The 21,361-nt window shown below is 35.9% G+C and overlaps 1 protein-coding gene across 50 annotated transcripts in view; it reads right to left on the bottom strand.

Annotated features, from left to right (window-relative positions):
- ANK2 (ankyrin 2) overlaps positions 1 to 21,361 on the bottom strand; it is a 676,765-nt gene that overhangs the window by 57,183 nt on the left and 598,221 nt on the right. For 27 of the 50 annotated variants that reach the window (XM_089302912.1, XM_070047718.2, XM_089302907.1 and 24 more), the window contains 6 exons: positions 20,282 to 20,354; positions 18,967 to 19,020; positions 13,047 to 13,191; positions 6,986 to 7,088; positions 6,194 to 6,297; positions 1,818 to 1,853 (listed from right to left, as the gene is read on the bottom strand). In XM_089302912.1, the coding sequence (XP_089159038.1) occupies positions 1,818 to 1,853; positions 6,194 to 6,297; positions 6,986 to 7,088; positions 13,047 to 13,191; positions 18,967 to 19,020; positions 20,282 to 20,354 (515 nt within the window). The remainder of the gene's footprint in view (positions 1 to 1,817; positions 1,854 to 6,193; positions 6,298 to 6,985; positions 7,089 to 13,046; positions 13,192 to 18,966; positions 19,021 to 20,281; positions 20,355 to 21,361) is intronic. The other 23 variants (XM_089302913.1, XM_089302910.1, XM_089302914.1 and 20 more) reach the window with 3 other exon arrangements.

The following is a 21,361-nucleotide window of genomic DNA, read 5'->3' on the forward strand; positions in this document are numbered from 1 at the left end:
GAAATCCTAATTGAAAAATAAACTGCTATTACTCTAAAAAATATATATTGTCTTTCCTCCATGGTTAAAGCAGCTATTTTGCAGAAAATAGTACACACATGGCACTAACATTGACTTCAGACATTACAGACAAAAAAAATATGATAAAACACATTGGGCTTCTTTAATTACATATCTTACTCTTCAAATGAAAGTCAGCAACCATGCAAAGTAGAAACTCTTACTGAAATTTTCTAAATTGTGAGATACAATGTTATCACAATTTAAAAGATTAAAAGCAAAAGCAATTCACCATTATTATGCAGCTGACTTGCCTATAAGTACACAATTTGATTAGCTAAACAGGAACATGCTTCAGAGGAGGCAACAGAAAACATGATTGGGTCTTTGGAGACAACACCCTCTACCCCAAGGTTACTCATCCTTAGTTTTAATTCATCCAGGACCATGGGGTGGGGGCAGGGAGGAGGTTGCAGCATTCAGTTAGTTACTGGGAGGAAGAACAGGAAAACAAGATCATCAGGGTGCTTCAGTGATCCAAATATTCATAGCAAGAGGAACTCCAATTCAATCTGATTTCTGAGGTACAGTGAGAACACCCCACCATGAGCTCTTTTTCTCCTCTATAAGCCCTAATCCCTTCCAAGTCCTCCAAATTTTATCAATGGAAAATGGTTTTGAAAAGGTACTTCAAGGCCTGGTGCTGTGGCCTAGCAGGTAAAGCCATTGCCTGCAGCGCCAGTGTCCCATATGGGCGCTGGTTCCAGTCCAGGCTGCTCCACTTCTGATCTAGCTCTTTGCAAATGCGCCAGGGAAAGCAGTGGAAGATGGCCCAAGTGCTTGGGCCCCTGTGCACATGTGGGAGACCTGGAGGAAGCTCCTGGCTCCTGGCTTTAGATCAACCCAGCTCCAGGCATTGCGGCCATATGGGAAGTGAACCAGTAGATGGAAGGTTTCTCTCTCTCTGCCTCTGCCTCTCCTTCTCTGTAGTTCTGCCTTTCAAATAAATAAAATAATCTTTTAAAAAATTCTTAAAAAGAAAAGGTGCTTCAAATGTGTTAAAATCATCAACCGTTACTTATTAATCATGGTATTTATGTGTGAGAAAAAGTAAAAGGATGGAAATTAAAGGTTTAAAGAAGAAAAATATCAAACTGACTGGTTTGTAGATTGATAATGTATACTCTCATAACAAATGACTACAGAATAAAAAAACTATAACAAGCAGTCTACTAGGAGCCTTTAAAAATAACTTTATCTAAACAACAGGATAATGACTATTTTTAGACCACTGACTAAAGGGTCATCCTATAGCACAGTTTTCGAAATATCAAAAGGTTGCAATTAAAGCAGTATTAGCAAGAAAATGCGCTAATAATAAACTTTCAGCCTTTGGCTCACCTAGAATATGGTTTTTTTAAAAAAGCAAAACACTAAATGCCACTAAAAATCATAGCCTTTAATAAAAGTTTAAAATAGCCAATCTGCATAATTGTGGGGAACAACATTTTTTCAGCTCTATGTAGCACTTTGTCTTATAAAAGAAGCCGAGATGTGGAGACCCAAGCCCAAGACAGGCAGTCCACATGAATTTTGCCACAGCCCCACCTAATTTCCACTGAAATTAAAAATACCCACTTTCTCTTCGCCACAGAGAAAGGAGAGCTCAGCCACAGCCATGATTTGTAGTGCGTACAGATGTTGGGATAGGTATCTTCAACACTAAAGCATCCTGAAGTGGAGCATATGCGGAAGGAGATGGCAAAAGGGGAGAGGAATAGGCAATATGATGAGAGAAGGAATATGCAGAAGTTCACCTGCTGTTGTCACGATCAAGACATGGAGAGGTGCGGCTGCAACAGAATAGATACTTTAGCACAGAGAAGGAATGGATAAAGTGAAATCTACAGAATGAAATCAGAAATGATGCTCAACTGAAATATATAATTTATATACCAATACAATATTCAGTGAAAAAAAGATGGAAAATACAAATGAGAAACAGCTCTATGCAAATGCTGAGAGAAGAACAAGCTATGGGTCTTTGTGGTAACTTCCAGGTTTGGGGCTGTTATAAAATCCCTGGATATGAATTTGTAGGCTTATTCAACAATTGCTTTGGGGGTCATTTAACAAAGTCTCCGTATCTAAGAAGCTACAAAACATAAAGGCAATTGTAATGGAAAATAAAGTCTTTTGATTTGATGGATGTAGTTTTACCTCAAAAGCTTTTCATTCATACTTTTAATACTTTAAATGCCCTTTTGGGCTACCACAAAAGAAATCCAAACAGAAAAGGCACAATTTAAAGTATAGCTTCAATAACAAACAGTAGCATAAACCATAAGACAGAGTAGGTAATATTAATTACCTACTAGTTGGTAACAACAACAAAACACTCTGCAAACAAAGTCTTAGAGCTTTCCTTCTATGCTTTGCAGAATGCGATTCTTCTCATTGGTCCTATTGTCTAATCCTACTATGTAGTCCTGACCTTCACTCTTTGACTTAGGGGGCTACCTTTCCCTCGGACCCTCATGTTTTCATTTGATTCACTTGTGTTTTCAACATCTAATGACACACAAAAGTGCACATGTTCAATGGGCCAGAAATCCAACCGAACAAAACCAGTTGCACTGCTACTTGCTTTAAAATGATTTTCTTCATTCAGAAGAATTTGCCTTCAAGTATCTAAAGAAACTCTAGGGTGTTAATGAAATACACGAACAACTAAATTAATGGCAATATATACTTATATGAACATATATGCTGCCCAGTGAGAAACAGCCTTCCTTCCATTTCAAATATTCTGTTATTTGATTAAATATATTCAACTTGTTTTTTGAAACCCTTTTTTATTTTTTTGAAGCAGTTTGAAGTTCAAGGCAAAGTGGTCTTCAATATGTCTTCAATAAAGAAAGTTTTTGAAAAAACAATCACCTTACAGACTTCATGCTAGTGTAGCATCTTGTAGTATAACATAAGCAATTGATATTTAATTACTGGCTCTTGGCTGTCATAAAAACACTACAAAAGTAAAGACTTTTAAAACAACAGTATTTAAAATGAGTTACAAAATGAACTATTGGTAGGAATTTTGCCCTTGATCTGCTAATTCATTATGTATTTATGAAATGAAAAAGAAATATAAAATTCAACTTCTTGCCCAAGCTTATACTGATGTGCCTATAACTGGGAATCTAACTACTAGTTAGATTCATTGTCAATCAGTAAGTCAACTTTCCAAAAAAATAACAAAAGATTACTATCTATGTTTCTTTTGCCAGATTTTGAGCAGGCTTTTTAAAATCATTGATTGCTTTAAAATCATTCATTGATTCTGTAGAGACTGACATTAGTCCTTGGAAATGGAGAGTAGAGGTAATATCAAATCATCAATACTGCTGGCTGTTAGAAGCTGTGTCTTCTACTCACCTGAAATCCCTTTGTTAAATTTTATAAAGCATCTTACACACAAATTACTGGCATGTGCATAAACAGCTAGCTCTATTATTTGCTTTATTAAAAAATTCTTTTTTCTTACATTTTGGGCAGATTTTGAAGTGGTTTAAGGATTCACCCAATTAATTTAAAAAAATTCAGCTCCTTGAAAATATATGAAAATCTACTGTTCAGGGACCTGGTATATAACCAATAAAATTACAAGAAATCACTGATACATAAAACAATATAATGAATGTTACATATATATATATAATATATATATATATATATCATGATGGCTTTCAAATATCATGAAACTCAGATTCATTAGGCTTTCCATGGTAATTACTATTAGAACCACTGTGTTTGTTCAAAATTTCAAAGATGACAAATTAACTGATAAAAATAGTAAGTTAAAAAAAGTCACTATTATAAATTGAATCACATTGGTATTGTCATTTAGAGGATTTATAATACCTTTTGCTTAACTGATTGACAATTTGTGAAACTTTGGAACATGTATATGGGGACTGCATCAATTCAGGATTAATGGCTATAATCTATTGAGTACTTATTCTTTCCAAGAGAAGTGCTAATTATTTAATAGACATTTAATTCTTTAAACTCCCCCCAGTATCAATAATGTAACACTCATCTAACAGGTAAGTAAACTGAAACTCAGAAATCTTATATAAATTTTTGCCCAATATCACACTTTTGAGTGTCAGTGTCAGATCTCCATTCAGACCCATTTTACTTCAAAGGACACTCTTAGCCATCATGTTTCTCTTCCACAAAGTGTCATTCAACTTCAAACAACAACACACAGATATGTTTCTTAAAAGTAGCAGGTAGGTCTGTCTTAACTATTTTCCTTGGCTTCTGGCCTAGCGCCTGGTACTCTGAAGAATTTAACAAATGTGTGAAGAATACACACATAAGTGAATGGAAGAAATAAATGATATATGAGAAAACTGAGCATTCATTAATAAATGGGGTATCTTTAACAGTCAAGTTTTACTAAGCAAAGTGTTTCCTTTCTAATATTTTATATAAAAACATCTGGACTGTTGGCTCTTGTAAAAAATATCAATGTTTGGGCCCTGACAATTATGTCAGTCAGACCTAATTGGTCTAGGATGAGGACTGGACATCAGTATTTTTAAAGCTCAGAGCTGATCATAATGTACAGTAGACTCCATATTAAATGTTTGAAATTGATAGAAAAATTAATTTATTGGAGACTCTGGTCTTAAAGATCCTTAACATGTGACTAACTTTTAACCACTGGGTGCTGTTGGTTCATTGTAGTAATAAGTCATTATTATTTATAGGTGTACCTAGTTTTATACAATTTTTGTGTATATCGCTATACTTAAACTGAGTACTTTACTGCCCTTCAGCAGTTAAATAACTTCTTTAAGGATTTTTTTAATGTAAATTATTTATTTGGAAGACTGAAGGCTTACCACAATCTTGATTTATTATAAATTAACTTATTAATAGCTAACAGCATCTTGTGAAAAATAATCTTGTGACTTTGTAGGCTCAATATAGACTTTAAATATTTCATTATGATTTCTAGATTCTTACACATAGGAAATCTGGTAGAAAAATATAATATCATGTTTTTAAATAATTTATTACTGTGTAAATTTTATTTACCTCATTTTGTATTTAAAACAGATTTGGATGAGGTTTGATTCATCTTTGTATTCCCCAAAACAAATCATATAATTAGGAATGAATTTTTACTTCACAAGGAAAAGAGTATCATGATTATTTTAAATATCTATATAACTAATTTTATATTCTATGTCTTTTTTGGTATTAGTTTAGATGAAGAATTCCAGAATGTTTAGCTAAAATATCCTGGAATGTGTTCCTGAGAGATTACTTTAGAATAATAAAAATAAGAAAGGGTCTCCCATTCAAAATAGCTCTGGGGATTATTGACAAGGAGCTTGAGATAATAATTGAAAACAACATATCACACTTCATTAGGAGAAATATGAGGAGGGCTTTTTAAACTGTGCTTATAACAAAAATATGGGGACTTGATATATAATTATGACATTATTATATTATTTGAATGGAATAAAATGTAAAGAGATAGCTTATTGAAAAACTGTGATAATTCAAAACTCCTGTAAGCAATTTATATTGCACATAACTGACTTCTTATACTTTATATGATCTGGATGACCTGATGAAGGTAACTGAGAACCTGACTGGTTGCATTTAACTCTTTTTCATTTTCTATCTCTGCTTCAAAGACCGTAGGAACTCCTCTATACATGTGTGTGATACAGACTTCTGTAAACATCATCTTGGAATACATTAATACATGAAAAAAAGCATTTATTCTGAAGAATCCATCAGATAATCTTCACCAATAGAAACTCTCCAGAAAGCCTCTTGACATAGCCCTTTCCTTTTAAGATGTCTTAGAGAAAACACGTGAACAGTAAGGAGGCCACCAGTAGATTCTGGTTAGTGAGCAAGCTATTTGATGCAATTCTACTAGTTATTTTGAAACAATAGTCAGTCTTTTATGCTGAATTCATTGCTTTTTGCTGCCTTGTTTGTGTGGATAGAGTCCATGTTGGATAAAGCAATGTTATTTACATGTTTAAACAAAGGTTGCCTCCAACATAAGCCATCAGCTCAAGCTGCTGGACAAAGCTGTTATTTGCACTCCCATCTCATTTTACCTCTTGATCTTGATACATAATATTGATTTACTCACCCTGAATGAATAGGGCTTGAAGAAAGAGCCACGTTGTCTAGGTTCTCAGTGCCCCAGCTTAGACGATAAGAATTCCTTTCTGCCTCCTTGGCTAGAGTTGACACCTACATACAAAGAACACTGGATGTAATAAAAATATTTTGCTTCAATTAAAATCAAATATGATGAAGTCTCAAAAGTGGCATCACAGGAAGATGGTACTAACTGGAATAATTTTCCTTAAAAATATAAAACCAGTGCATTTAAAATGGAACTCTTATAATGCATTCCATTTTAAATTATATTAGTGATAGTAGATCACATTAGTGTAATTGTCTTTGAAGAGTGGATTCCATCTATTTCCTTATAGCCAACCCACCAAAAGTGATAAAATCAAATCTAAAGTTAAACTATTCCAGAGTATACTTTGTCTTTTCTTGTAGCTAACAATTTTAAATACTGATATTTTAACACATACCATTAAACTTATGCCTTAAATGCTTATAAACCACCCCCCTTTTCCTTTAATAGAGAGTAAAGTTAAAAAAAAAATCTTTACACAAAACCTCCATGGAAGAATTCGGTAAGGCTAAAGAAAGAAGCAATATATTATTTCAGAAACATTCTGCTCATTGAGTAATATAATGAACAGTTTCCATGTTTTAAGAAACCCTCAAATCTTTTATCCCAGCTTGTCAACTGAATTCAGGATTTTTCATTTATATTAAAAACTCTTGGCAGGATGTTTCTAGCATCACACAACACTTAAAATCTCTCCAGAAAGCAAAGACATACAGGCAAAAATGCACGTACCTGGTGACTGGGGATCACAACTGTGTCATCAATCATGGCACTGTCCCTCAGGTAGGAGGCATGGCTCAGAGTGTGAGACCTGTCGGAACTGAAGGATCGAAGGCTGGTAGGTTGGCAGGAGGCCATGGTCATATAGCAACAGCAGGAGTAGGTTTGGGAGGATGAAATGGTGACCCGAGCAGGAGAGTAAAAAAGCGTGCTGTTAGCCAACAGTGCAACTTCCAGGGGGACACAGGTGTCTGTGTTGCCCTACCTCTCTGTCCAGCAGCTAAACTAACACATCCTTTGACTGGTTTCTACCACTCAATGACAAGGGCACAAGGGAATCCAAAAGTTAAAATTTGATACTCCTAATCTGATTCATTTTCTTCCCAGAAAGATTGAAATCAGCAACTGTAGTTTACTTACTGCCAGTACAAGAAATTCACACAGGAAATAATTCCAGCATAGATTGCTTAAATCTACGCTAAATGTTAATCTCCCTGCAAGTCAGAAAAAAAGTCAAGGGAGAGCAGACAGCCCTCTGAGAGCAGAACAAAATGAAAGTGCAGGTTTCGTTTTCACTCATTCTTTTCCATCCTCTCCATGCCTCTTTTTCCTCTTCTCTAAGCCTGCCAGTGACTGAAAGTTGGTGCATTCCCCTGGAAGGTACAGAGTGAAATGGACTGTGGCCAGATGCATGCTTCCTGCGGAAGCACGGTTCCTCTGTGTGTGGACTCCAACAATGCTATTATTCCAAAGAAGAGCACTGTCCCTTTGTGTGTCCGGTGTGTGGTGAGTGAAGCACCAAGAGTGTTGGTTGCTGCGGTGATGAGATGCAAGAGCACAAGAAACCGTTTCTAAGCACCAGCCCAGAACACAGACACACTTGCAGCACAAAGACAAACTGCCAACAGACACTGACCAAACGAGCTTTGGTTCAAAATCAGATTTAGGCCTTTGTGATCAGTGTTTTACATTTTTGATAAATTTGAATTCGAAAGTTCTGAGTTATATATTCAAATGTGATGGGTAATTGACATTTGCTTAGATGTAATTTCATTTCTTCTTTGTGCAATCAAATGGCAGATTAATATCTTAAATAAATAATGTATCTTACATAGTGTAATCTATACATATTATTCCAAGAATTAAAAAATCACATTCAAAATATTAGCCCAAAGCCCAAAGGCAAAAAAAAGGAGAGAAATGCAAGCTCTCACAATAAAAGAAATAAATTTTCATTTGCTTTTACCCATTAGGTATTTGGCCAGTGAAACACTATAGAATTATGGACTAAGTGTCAATTTAGCACATTTATTAGTAGAAACTAGTTTTATTTTCTGAATATTTGCAATTTTGTAAGCCATACACTATCATCTTTATGAGCTGTCAATATAGCCAACTTCAATTATCTTTGAGGAAATCATCCCTTTGGAGATTAGTCCTACTAATCCAGGGCCTTCTCCTTTCTATTTTTCAGGTAGATTTATGCCAAAGAAAAGAGATCGCCAGTCTTAGAGAGTAAGTGACGTGACTTAAAGGAATTGATTGTCTGATCCTATGTGTTTTTAATAAGATGAATATAATTTGGGGATTAGTTAGTGGCTATCTAGGCTCTTGGAAAAGATCGAGGCTCCTGACACCATCAGGGCAGGAGGAGGCTGAATACTTCAGCAAATTCATCAGCAGGAGATTTAGCCCTAGCAGCTTATATTATGGCCAGTTATATAGTTATATAGTTGATTTTTGATGGTGTACTTCATGAACAGACTACAGGCTGTTGTGACGAATATTGATTTGACCTTAATTTTGAGACTGAGATAGAAATTAAATTATTAGGACTCAGAGTGGGTGTTTGGCCTGCTGGTTAGATGTGGGTTAAAACCTATGTATCATATAGCAAAGTGGGGGTTCTATTCTCAGTTGTGGCTCTTGAGCACAGTTTCCTACTTGAGTATGACACTGGGAGGCAGCATTAATTCTTAAGTTATTGTGTTCCTGTCACTCACACAGAAGACATGGATTATGTTCCAAAGCTCCCAGCTTTGTCCTGGCTCTACCTCAGCCATTGAGGCATTTGGAAAACGAGTCAGAGGATGGAAGCTCTCTCTATCTGTCTTTCCCACTCACTGCCTTTCAAATAAACAAATATTTAAAAGTCATCAGGACTAGAAATTTAGCTTGAATGGGAACAAACTGAATAGTATATAAAACCTCAAGTAAAACAGAGTGATGCAAATGTCTCAACTTTGAAAGAAGATACCAGGCTCTCAATTACATCTCTCAAGGTCTGACGATGACCAGATGACTAGTCTGTCTGCTTCAGGAATGTGTTACTGATGGGCCTATTGCTGCAATCAGAACACCAGTAATAAAGGTGGATTTTTTATTTCTATCCACCTGATTCTTGGGTCTTTCTTAAATCCCCAGTAGGAATGAAACAGAGGGGACAGAAGGAAAGAAAGGGATAAAGTGACACACAAGCTCAAAAAGGTGAATAGAGTAGAAGGGAAAATATCAGAATATATAGACAGAGAAGGAAAAAAGTTGGAGAAAGAGGGATGGGAAAAGAATGTCAGAAAACTACATCTAAGTACAGCATTCCATGGATTCTATTCCAGTTCACTTGGTGAGCTGCTTCTGAAATTCTACTTGGTTATTTAGCCAATTATATATTACTATATTATATATGTGTGTATACATAACTTATAGTTTCTAATTGCTCTTTTTAAATATGATGTGATAGAAACTAGCTGCATGAAACAATATAGTTAGAGTACTCTAACAGTAGTGAATTAATCTATCTGACCAAATAATAACTAGCACAAAGGTCTACAATAATTCAAATCCCTGGATCAGACATTGTCCATCCTGATTTAAATTATTACATATATGTTTAAATATTTTGCAATAGGGTTGTCATTTTTCTCACTGGGAGAAGTCTTCATGTTCAGTTAATATATTTATAGTAACATATTTATAGAAGCATACATTTTTATTGCAGATCAACCAAAGAACTGTCTGCTGTAGGTGCCAAAAGATTTGTTATGTTCTTAATTTATGCTTTTCCCACTATGATACAACAGCTTTATGTATACATATTAGTATGAAAGTATAATTTCATTGAAAAGTATAATAATTGCTATCTTATTAAATGGCAATATTTATTAGACATTCACTTAATGGAGTTGAAAGCCTTGTTGAGCAAGTAGATATTAAAAAATATCAATATGTTAGCCTTAAAAATGGAGACACTTTTGTGGCTTATTATTATTTAGTGTTTTATATTGAATATGGGCAGATTTTTTGATTTGTGAATAATAAAATTATTTAATTATTTTTTCTATGGTCTCCAACTACACACCAAGTAGGTTTGTTTAGGGGAAGCCATGGTAATTTTGATTCACCACAAGGTGGAGCTGTGACAACTGAAACAAAATCTTGCCTGGGTCATGTCATTGACTTTCATTCTAGGAATATGTTCATATCTTCTAGCTCTAATAGTTACTGAATTTAGTATAGAAAAATCCTAATTTTGGAATAAATCCATAATTCTAGAATATAAGCACCCCCCGCCAACATACACGCACACATGAGCAGTGAGCAGGGAAATGTGAATGTGTCCAGGAAGCTCATATTTTCATGCTCTATAATACCTACCTGGGCATGGTACTATTGAAAGCATACCAAATAAAGAAATAATGAAAAGGAAACATGGTTACTGAAAAAACATAGCCTATTTTGAATTGCCTAAGCAAAATAAAAATAAAAATGTAAATAAAAACATGAAAATGAGATGTTGCCTGTAATTCTGTTTTGGAGATGGTGAATTTCTCTGGTGCTCTAGAAATGAGTGGGCCTGGAGATGACAGCATGCCTTGTTTGTTTCATGTCCCTAGTCTTTACCTGCTGATATCTTCAATTTAAGTAGAAGAATGAAACCATTCCTCCAACCCCCTGTCTTATAGGAAGTATTCTAAATTCTTTCTCTACCTAAGTATTTTTAAAGAAGGAAAATGAATCAAATCAAGCATCTGTTCTTAATAAAAGAGATAATGTTTAAAAATGACCATAATGTGACAATCAATATATTATTATGATTCATAAGTAATAAACATTTCATTTAATTAAAATTTGAAGTCTTTCAAGAACTTTAGAATACAAAGTCCAGGTCTATTAATGTATCACAACTCATTAAATGAAACACTGACCTGTCATGTCTATTCCCACCTCTCTAGGGTCTCAATCCTTCTGTATCCTGACCAAGGGTCACCTTCAATCTAAGTCAATGAAGCCAAAGAATCAACTTCCTCCCTCTTCTTTATCCACCTTATGAAATCCATCACCCAGGCCGACACCGCAGCTCACTAAGCTAATCCTCCGCCTGCGGCACCGGCGCATCTGGGTTCTAGTCCCGGATGGGGCGCCAGATTCTGTCCCAGTTGCTCCTCTTCCAGTCCAGCTCTCTGCTGTGGCCCAGGAGGGCAGTGGAGGATGGCCCAGGTCCTTGGGCCCTGCAGCTGCATGGGAGACCAGGAGAAAGCACCTGGCTTTGGATTGGTGCAGCGCGCCAGCCGTAGCGGCCATTTGGGGGGTGAACCAACGGAAAAGGAAGACCTTTCTCTCTGTCTCTCTCTCTCACTGTCTAACTCTGCCTGTCAAAAAAAAGAAAGAAAGAAAGAAAGAAAGAAAGAAAGAAAGAAAGAAAGAAAGAAAGAAAGAAAGAAAGAAAGAAAGAAAGAAAGCCATCACCCAAACTGGCTACATTTACTCTCCAAATAGGTCTCAATTTTTTCATTTCTGGAGTTCAAATTTGTACCCTCCTGTAACTGTAGCGAATTCCACTGGTAGTCACGATCTTCAGGATCGATGTGTTGACAACTCTCCTCTAAAAGCTCACCTCCATCTTGCTGGCCAAAGAGATCAATTAAAATGCAAATATGGTCTGTCCTCCTCCACCGTGCCCCAACAACACTGCACTGCCCTATTTCTCACATATACCATGAGCTGCTGCTCATGACCTTGTAAAGACGGCAAATGCCCTCCCCATTCTTCCTTTCCACCATTACCCATCATTCAGTCTCAGTTTGGGCTCATCTGCTCTAGAAAACTTGAGCATCAGGAATGCAAGGGCACGATGTCTACCACTAGCTCAGTTCCTCTCCTACACCTTTTGGCTATGAATTTACCAAACACATCTTAGTCATGTAGGTAGTTCTAGAATGTATCACAAAGCCTGGCATTTAATACAGCACAATGATTTGTTAACAACAGCAATGAAAGAGACATTGGTGCTCAAGGACAACTTGTTTTGCTAATTATCCATTTAGGATTGATTACTCTTTATGTTCATGAACTCCAAATATGCTGGATATTCATTAAATAGCTTTCAATTGAGCCAGTTTTAAAATGATAAATCTGAGGTTGCTAATTAGCAAAACACATTACCCTACCTGGATAATCATATGCTTGACCTAAATTAGTAGTCATATTTTTGATGAGGTACCATAGAATGTTCTTATTCAGCTTGCCTCAAAAAATAACGAGCAGCATTTGGACTTGTTTGCAATATTCAAAAAAACATTGAATATATTATAGAAACCTGCATGAATTTGCTTATAAAACCAGTTCCCCCAGATTTTGCTCAGATTATATTCAGGTTTTGCAAGATTCTGTTTTGATTCAATTTTATGAAGTAATCAATTCCAGGCACAGTTTTCTGTTGAATAAGTAAGAGTCTCTATTAGGCAACATTACACTTTCATTTTCTGAGAAAAGGAAGAGGCAGTTAAAAATATCATATTTAAAGGCAGAGAGCTCTGATTTATCATAGTTCTGCTCCTTGGTCATAGTCTAATTTTACTGTCATTTAATCTTCCCAGCCTTCAATTTCCTGTTCCTTGAAGTGGGTACTTCCCGCAGTTGCTAGAGAATGGAGTAAGGTCACATGGTAACTGCAGAGAATAGGGAGGCACCTTATTATAGGTAAGTGCTAAATGATGGTGTCTATTTCTTATTATCACCGCACAAACGAGCTGCATACACTTGTGGGCGACACAAGGTTAATGTATGTCAATACCTGTCAGACCGTCCTCCCTCCAAGCTGTACCGCAGGTAGTTCATGCCGTCCAGAAACTGACTGCTGGGCAACGAATCATCACCCAGCTCTTTCAAATCCTCAGGCCTAAGGTACTCTCCTCCATCACCTGTCATTGTGTCATCACCTTGAAGCAATCAGAGGAGAAGTGATTATGATTGTGAAATGCATCAGCAAAATGGCCATATCAACAAAACACTGCAAACTGGAACACTCCACACGTGCAGACAATGATAAAATGCTTACTTAGAGACACTATTTCACTCACTTTCATATTACTTAATGATAAAAAAAAAAACTGCCTGAGTTGTAATTCTTCTAATATCTACCAGTTTTCTTTATTCAGTGGTTCTTTATAATAATGGGTGTTTTATAGCTGATACTATCTAACTCAACAATTAGTCCAACATGTAGACTACTTTGCCTGTTTGTAGTTTTAGTAATTTTCTACAAGATGTTCAGCACTAATAGTCTCTTCATGTAATTGGAAGTATGCTAAACATGTCTACTGCTCTGGAAGATGAATTAAATATTTTAAGTGGAATAAAAATAATGTTTAATATTAACAAGTATGCATATTAGGAAAAAATAACCCGAGAATGAAGTGCATAGATTGTGAATCCTGTGATGTAATTTAAAAAACACTGTAGAGCATAAGTAGGATGTTTTGTCTGAAACTAGATGACTTCCCAAAGGTGAAAGTCGAGAGGGGAAAAAAAGAGAATTTAGTGATTAAGCTGGGGAAGAAAGAGATGACTAAGTGTTGTAGCTCACATTTGAGAGTCCAGAAGGCCAGGGTACATCCCCTGCCTGTGAATGAGAATACATCATTTTCAGAATTGAGGTGTCAAGTAGTTCAATAAGTGAAAGATACTTCATTCACAAAAACACCCTATACACCATTAATATAACAGAGGAATAATGTTGTTGACCGAAATTGTTTCTGATGACCCTTTAGGGCCACTCATCAGACACAGTGAAACTGACAACTTTGTATGTAAGGGGAAACTTAAGTTAAATATTAATTATTTTAAGTTTATTAAAAACTAATATTCTAGGGGCCAGTGCTGTGGCACTGCCCCTTGCAGTATAGGCAATCCCATATGGGTATCGGTTCAAGTCCTGGCTGCACCTGCATGGGGGACCTGGAGGAAGCTCCTGGCACCTGGCTTCAGATTGACACAGGCCTGGCTGTTGCAGCCATCTGGGGAGTGAACCAGCAGATGGAAGACCTCTCTCTCTCTCTCTCTCTCTCTCTCTCTCTTTCTGCCTCTGCCTCTGTTTCTCTGTAACTCTACCTTTCAAATAAACAAATAAATCTTTTAAAAAAAAGTTGAGTCTTAAGAAATAGATGTACCTGGTACAATTTCTTGTTAGCTAATCTTCCTGAGTCCCAGTCTGCACAACTAATAAATGGAGATATTTATGACCTGCTTCACATTACAATTACATGAATGGAATGAAATAACATATAAGAACATGTAATCATGTGTTAGAACTTAGTAAAATTGCTAGTTATTTTCTATTAACACAAAGTAAAGGGTTAACATCCTATAAAATATGAAGTTAAATTTTACTTATCAGGGGTGGGAATTTGGCTGAGTAGATAAAATGCCATTTGATAGCCCCGTATCCCATATCAGAGTGCCTGGGTTTGATATCTGGCACCACTCCTGACTTACAGCTTCTTGCTATTGCAGGCCCTAGGGGTCGATGGTGATGGCTCTAGAGATTGTATTCCTATACCCACATGGAAGACCTAGACTGAGTTTCTGGCTTTTGACTTTGGTCTGTCCTAATCTCAGCTATTGTAGGCATTTGGGGAGTGTACCAGTAGATGTGAGCTCTATCTGCTTTTAAAATAAATAATATTTCAAATATTAAATGTCATGTATCAAAATATTTTTGAGTAAATCTATATGGAGGCTTCAAGTTTCTAGAAGGAAGAAAAAGGTACATTTTCCATGAATTTTTGAGACCTCTCTGCATTATACAGCAAGAAATATAATTACACTAAGTGTAAACATTTCATAAATCTAACAGTTCTATTGAAAATATGGGTAATTTAAATATATATGTATCTATTTATTTAGTTTTTATTTGAAAGAGAGAATATGTGGGGGGAGAGACAGAGATAGAGAGAGAGAGTGAGCAAGAGATATTCCATCTACCAGTCAATTCTCCAAATGCCCCCAACAGCCCGGGCTGGAACCAGGAGTCTGGAACTCCATCCAGATCTCCCACTTGGATGACAGGAAGGCAAGTACTTGGTCCATAATGTGCTGCTTCTAGGCATATCACATTAATAAGAAGCTGGATGAGAAGTATGGAGTAGCTGAGACTAAAACCAGGCATTTTGATATGTGATGGGGGCATCATAAGTGGTAGCTTACTCCACTGCATCACAACGCAAATCCAATATAGGTAATTAAAAAAAAAATAGGTCTGTTACAATATATTTTCTCCCTCTTCCATTGTGTATATTCTTTTTTTTTTCAACATGTCCCCTCCCAAAGCAAAATGCAACAGTAACAACAATCCAATGATAAATGACAATATAATCAAACACAAAATGGATGTTAGTCATCCAACAGTTCAGAGGAAGGAGAGGTCACTTCAAGATGGAGAAGTGGGTTCAATAGTGTACTCTGCCCAAGATTCCTATCTACTTGGAATCTCAGAATATGATGTTATTTTGAGATGGGGCCTTTGCAGATGTAATTAATGTGAAGACCGAGATGACATCACATGTGATTAGGGTGGGCTCTAAGTCCAATGCAAGTGTCCTAGTAGACAGTGAAGGACACAGTAGAGAAAGCCATGTGAAGGAAGATGGGGGTGAGGTATCTACACACTAAGGCACACCAAGGATTGCTGGCAGCCACTAAAAGCTGGAGGAGGAATAGAAATATCCTTCTTGCAGTTAGCATGGCCCTATCGGTATCTTGTTTTTGGTCTTCTGGTGTCCAAAACTGTGAGAGAACAAATTTAAACCACCTCAATTATGGTAATTTGTATTGCAACCCTGGGACGCTCCAGCGAAGCTGGAGAACATGTCACTGATTATAGAAGTGGAGCTGGTTATTTGAGCTTTGACAAGGAAAGATGACGGTATGTCCTCTAGTGTGTAAGTGGCTAGTGTGTAAGGGGTAATGGAGGGCAGTCAAAACAGAAGGAATGAGAGGGTGATATGTCTTACTTGTTCAGAGAATGCTAAGTGGAATAATGTAAATCATAAATGCTCATGTTGATGAGAAATGGCAAAAGTTCAGGAAGAAGGCTGGTGTCTGGACATAAGGCAAAGGCCAGGAAGCTTAGCTGTTGAATCACATCCTTGGAAGATGTGTTTTTACATTTTCACCATTACTTCCCTCCCTTGTCTATATAGTCAGTTTTTACATGGGACTGTTATGAGTCAGTTAAGTTGGGATTCTCCACCCCAACACCAATATTTTATTTCTGGAAGAAAAACAATTCTAAAGTGAAATTTAAGAATAAGTTTACCAAAACATAGGTACAGTCTGATTTGGATATAAGCTGAAATTATTTTAAGAAAACAATATGAAAGTTTCTTTAACATGTGGAAGACAACGTTTATTCTTATTCATGAAAAAGTGAAGGGAATGGTTGAATGCAGGATCTGTCACATGATGGAAGTATAATACAAGCTGTGTGTTACAGATGCCTTGAACAAGAGACCAAAAGGATTAAACATCAAAAGAGTGCTTGAATACTCTTGTTCACCCTTCTTTGTCTTTCTCTCACTCTATGCCCACAGCCACCCACCCACTCACAAGAATCCAGTATAGCTGAGCTTTGCTGGCTGGCACCAAATTCCTACTACTACCCATATAAGAGCATCTGTCTCCCTGTCAATTTGCTTCTACATTTCTTCATCTAGCTTCTCCTAATTTTCCAGTTTTCACTGCTGTCTGTCATCTGTCAATATGGTCACAGGGAACACATGCAGCTCAAAGTGATTCTTTGCATGAAACACAGCACTCAAATGTATTTTTAGATAGAAATTAGTCAGTGTGAATGTCTTTCTGGGAAAACAATGTTATCTGGTTTTTGGCTTTTCCTAGAAATGGAAAACTTTTCTTATCAAAAGAGATATTCTCTTGTTTTTTGAATGAAAAAATGTTCATTAACACTTAGTAATTGTACTTAGTTATGAGGAATGGTGTGAAATTCAATACGTTAGACGTGTACAACGTCTAACGATCAGACCAAGTGCATCTATCACCTCAGAAGTTTATTGCTTCTTTGTGCTGGGAACATTCAAAATTCTCTCTGTTAGCTATTTTAAATTCAATAAATGCTGTCAATGATGGCTTATCATACTTTGTTACAGAACATTACACATTATTCCCCCTACCTAATTGTAGCCCTGTACCCACTAAACATTTGCTGCCTATTCTAAATCCCCCAGACCCATCCCAGCCTCTGGTAACTACTATTCTATTCTCTGCTTTTATGAGGCCTACTTTCTAACCTACAATTATAAATGAGAATACACAGTATTTTTTTTTTCTGTACCTGACTCAATTCACTTAACTGATGTCATCCAGTTCCATCCATGTTATCACAAATGACAAAATTTCAATTTTATGGCTCTATAATATTCCATCCACAAGATATTCTTAATCATTAGCCAATATCTCTCTTAAAGCAAAACTTTTTTGTTATTAATTCTAACATATAATAGTTTTAATAAAAATAGAATATCACAGCTAGAACTCATCTGATACAATAGACAGGTCTAAGAGCTATTTCATATAATTGAATTTTTATACATCAGTAATAAATACTTTACATACATTAACCAATGGAATTCTTTAACAATTATTTTGTGAATAAAGAGTTACATTTTAAGACAGCAATTTTTAAATTAAATAATTACTATATAAATTATTTGATTTATAAATTTAGATTTTCATGTAAGAAGTTTATTTAAAGTGGTATCACATGTACTTTGGAACATTTGTGTTGGAAGGTGTTATTTTATTCGTTTTTTCCATCAAAATGCCAAATTCACCCAAAAAATATTTAAAGATTGGGGCTGTGCTGTGGCACAGTAGGTTAATCCTCTGCCTGCGGCACCAGCATCCCATATGGGCGCCACTTCGAGTCCCGGCTGCCCCTCTTCCAATCCAGCTCTCTGCTATGGCCTGGGAAAGCAGTAGAAGATGGCCCAAGTGCTTGGGCCCTTGCACCCACATGGGAGACCAGGAAGAAGCACCTGGCTCCTGGCTTCGGATCGGTGTAGCTACGGCCATTGCAGCCATTTGAGGAGTGAACCAACGGATGGAAGACCTTTCTCTCTGTCTCTCCCTCTCACTGTCTGTAATTCTACCTCTCAAATAAATAAATAAAATCTTTAAAAAAATTTAAAGATTACTTTATTTCTGTTTTTACTTTCTTTTAAAATCACAATATTAGTTTATTGTACTTTTACCACATCTTCAACCAAGGATGATATGAACTGCATTCATTTCATGCAGTGTTCATTGATAGCTTAGTTAATAACTAATAACAGAATTATTAACATGCTTATGCTAGTTCAGTGTCAAGCAAAAAATTAGTTTTCTTCTAAGTTTCTATTCAAAGAAAAAGCATTAGTTATTGAAAAATGTTTATAAAATGTTCATCACATAAAGCAATTATGTTAAGTCTCAGTTGCAAAATCATTAAAGTATAAGAAACTCATGACTTTAAACATCCAAGTTAGTAGAAATCCACACACAAAGTGTACACATGCACTAGTCCACCCATATTACATGTTATTTTTAATGTAACACAGCAGTATTCACCACACAGATTTAAATATGAAACAATGGCATCTATCCAGTTAAGAAAATTAAAATAAAGCTTTCACTCGAATACTTTCTTCTAATGGTACCTGAATCACTAAGTGCTTCCCCATCAATAAAGTGGTCACCAAACTGTTTTAAAGCTGTTCAACATATAAGTGAAGACAAGAAAGATGATCCCAAAAACAAAATATGGTAAATATATGAATGAAAAAGAAAATTAGTTAGCAAGTATTAAGATGGAATACAAAATTATAATAAATATTTGGAACTGTTGGCTTTGGCAATACCTTTTAAGTTACTCATAATATTAATCCAACAAATATTTGTTCATTCTTGCCATAAATTCATGTATGAGCTGGGACAATTCAATGCTATTACCAACAGGTGATTTCATATATTGGTTCCAAGTAAGGACATCTCAATAGAAGTTTTATCTTATTTTTATCTTTAAAAACAAAAGAAATACCTATAATATGTTTCCACAAAAACAATTAGTATTGGGTCTAGTACCATCCTTTAGGGTAATAATTTTTCAAACATGTACATTTTCAATGTGTATATATATATATGGCAATAATTTTTCAGTCATGTACATTTGATCAATAGATGCACTACTGAAACTTTATTGAATATCTTATAGGCTGCTTTCATGGTTATTTTTCAGAAGATTCTTAGCAGCAGTGGAATATTGCATAGAAATTCAAAAAAAAAAAAAAAAAAAAAACCTACTTGGGACAGAGCCAGAAGCCCTGCTGTCTACATCTCCAGCTCTACCACAGTGCAACCACCTCGACCCCAGGCAGTCACAAGTTTCTCCTTTTGGAAAAACAAGCTTCTTGGGACTTTGAAATCTTGCCTTAGAAAAGTTTCATCAACTCTAAAACTCCAGGGAGCATATTTTCTGACTTCAGTAATTACATTCTTATGTTGAATTTATACTACTTGCTGCTGGCTATTTTTCAACCTTTTTTCTTTCTCTAGAATTAAAATGCATTTTGTATACTTGAACCATTTAGAAAGCAGAAATTTCTTAATATACCATTGATGGTATATACTTTAAGGTCTTTAGCCCAAAGCATATAAATAAAATATATTGTAACATAATTAAAACACATATTAATAATTTCACTATTGAGTAGCTATTTTAACACATAATCAATTTCCAGTTTCCACATCTTTCTAGCAATGTCATTTAATAGATATTAAAGATAGCAAGAAAATAGGCTAATCAGATTTCCTCCACCACCATGTGATAAAAGTAAAGATACTGAAATGAAAGTGAAGAAGTGGCTGTACTGTTAAGATGCTTCCTCCACAGTGCCAGTCTGCCCTTGAGAAACAGGTTGGCTAGCACTTACGTAAGAACGTGACAGACATCACAATAGTAAATGGAAGTCTTACCCTCTTCATCAGAAACATCAAGAACCTCAGTCATAGTCTCAGGAACATTTAGCTTGTGTTTTTCCGTGATAGTCTGGAAAGACAAAAATCATTCATGCTCACATGAAAAACAAGACCAAATGAAAGACAAAAGAATCACAGAGGTGGTCATCTCAAAAGAACCAGCAAGCTGTGAGGCCTGGAACATCCCATCTGTTCCAAACGTATATGTTGGAAGCTTATTCTCTTTCTTGGAAGAGAAATGGTGATTTACTCCAGTGAAGTGATGCCAGAGAAGGTTCATTCTTTTGCATTCCCATCTGAAAACTAAATTTTTTAGCAACAGCATTAATAATTAGTCATATTGAGAAAGCAGATTGATGTTTTCAGGGCTTTTGTAAAATGAACTTGGTGATGTTTCCAGAAAAAGCTTTAAAATGCAGCAATGACGTAAGCAATTTATTAAAAGTGAAGCTATTGCAAAAGAATCTAGAAACAATGTGAATCACATACGTTATCTGGGCAGAGAATGCGACGAGTCTCTTCTGGGGTTAGTGGATCAACAGTAGAGAAATCATTCACTCACAGAGCTTCGGCAGCAGCAATTCTGATTTGTTGCTTATCTGCCTTCCATGACAGCACCCCAGATTTGTCAGATCACTGCCTTCCATCCCTTACCCATGACATAAGGTTAAAAGACCAAGGTCTAGAGTCTGATTGCATGGGTGCAAATTCTAACTTCATCACTTATTAGATATGAGGACTTAGCAAGTCTCCTATCAATTTTCTTATCTATAAAACATGGATAAGAACAGAAATACATAAAATCGTTTTGAAGATTAAAAAATAATATATGTGAGAGCTCTAAAAACAGTGCTTAGTGTAAGTAAATACTCAACAAATAATAGTTAACTTAATTTTTATTATTATTAAAATTCAAAGTTAAAACTGAAAGACCAGGGCCAGCACTGTGAAACAGCAGGTTAAGCTGCTGCCTGCAATGCTACCAATCCCGTATGAGCACCAGTTGGAATCCCAGCTGTTCCCCTTCTGATTCAGCTCCCTGCTAATGCACCTGGGTAAACAGAGAAAGATGGCTCA

The sequence above is a fragment of the Oryctolagus cuniculus genome, chromosome 8, assembly GCF_051225735.1.
Source record: "Oryctolagus cuniculus isolate XC-2025 breed Fujian yellow rabbit chromosome 8, ASM5122573v1, whole genome shotgun sequence".
Taxonomy (NCBI): Eukaryota; Metazoa; Chordata; class Mammalia; order Lagomorpha; family Leporidae; genus Oryctolagus; species Oryctolagus cuniculus.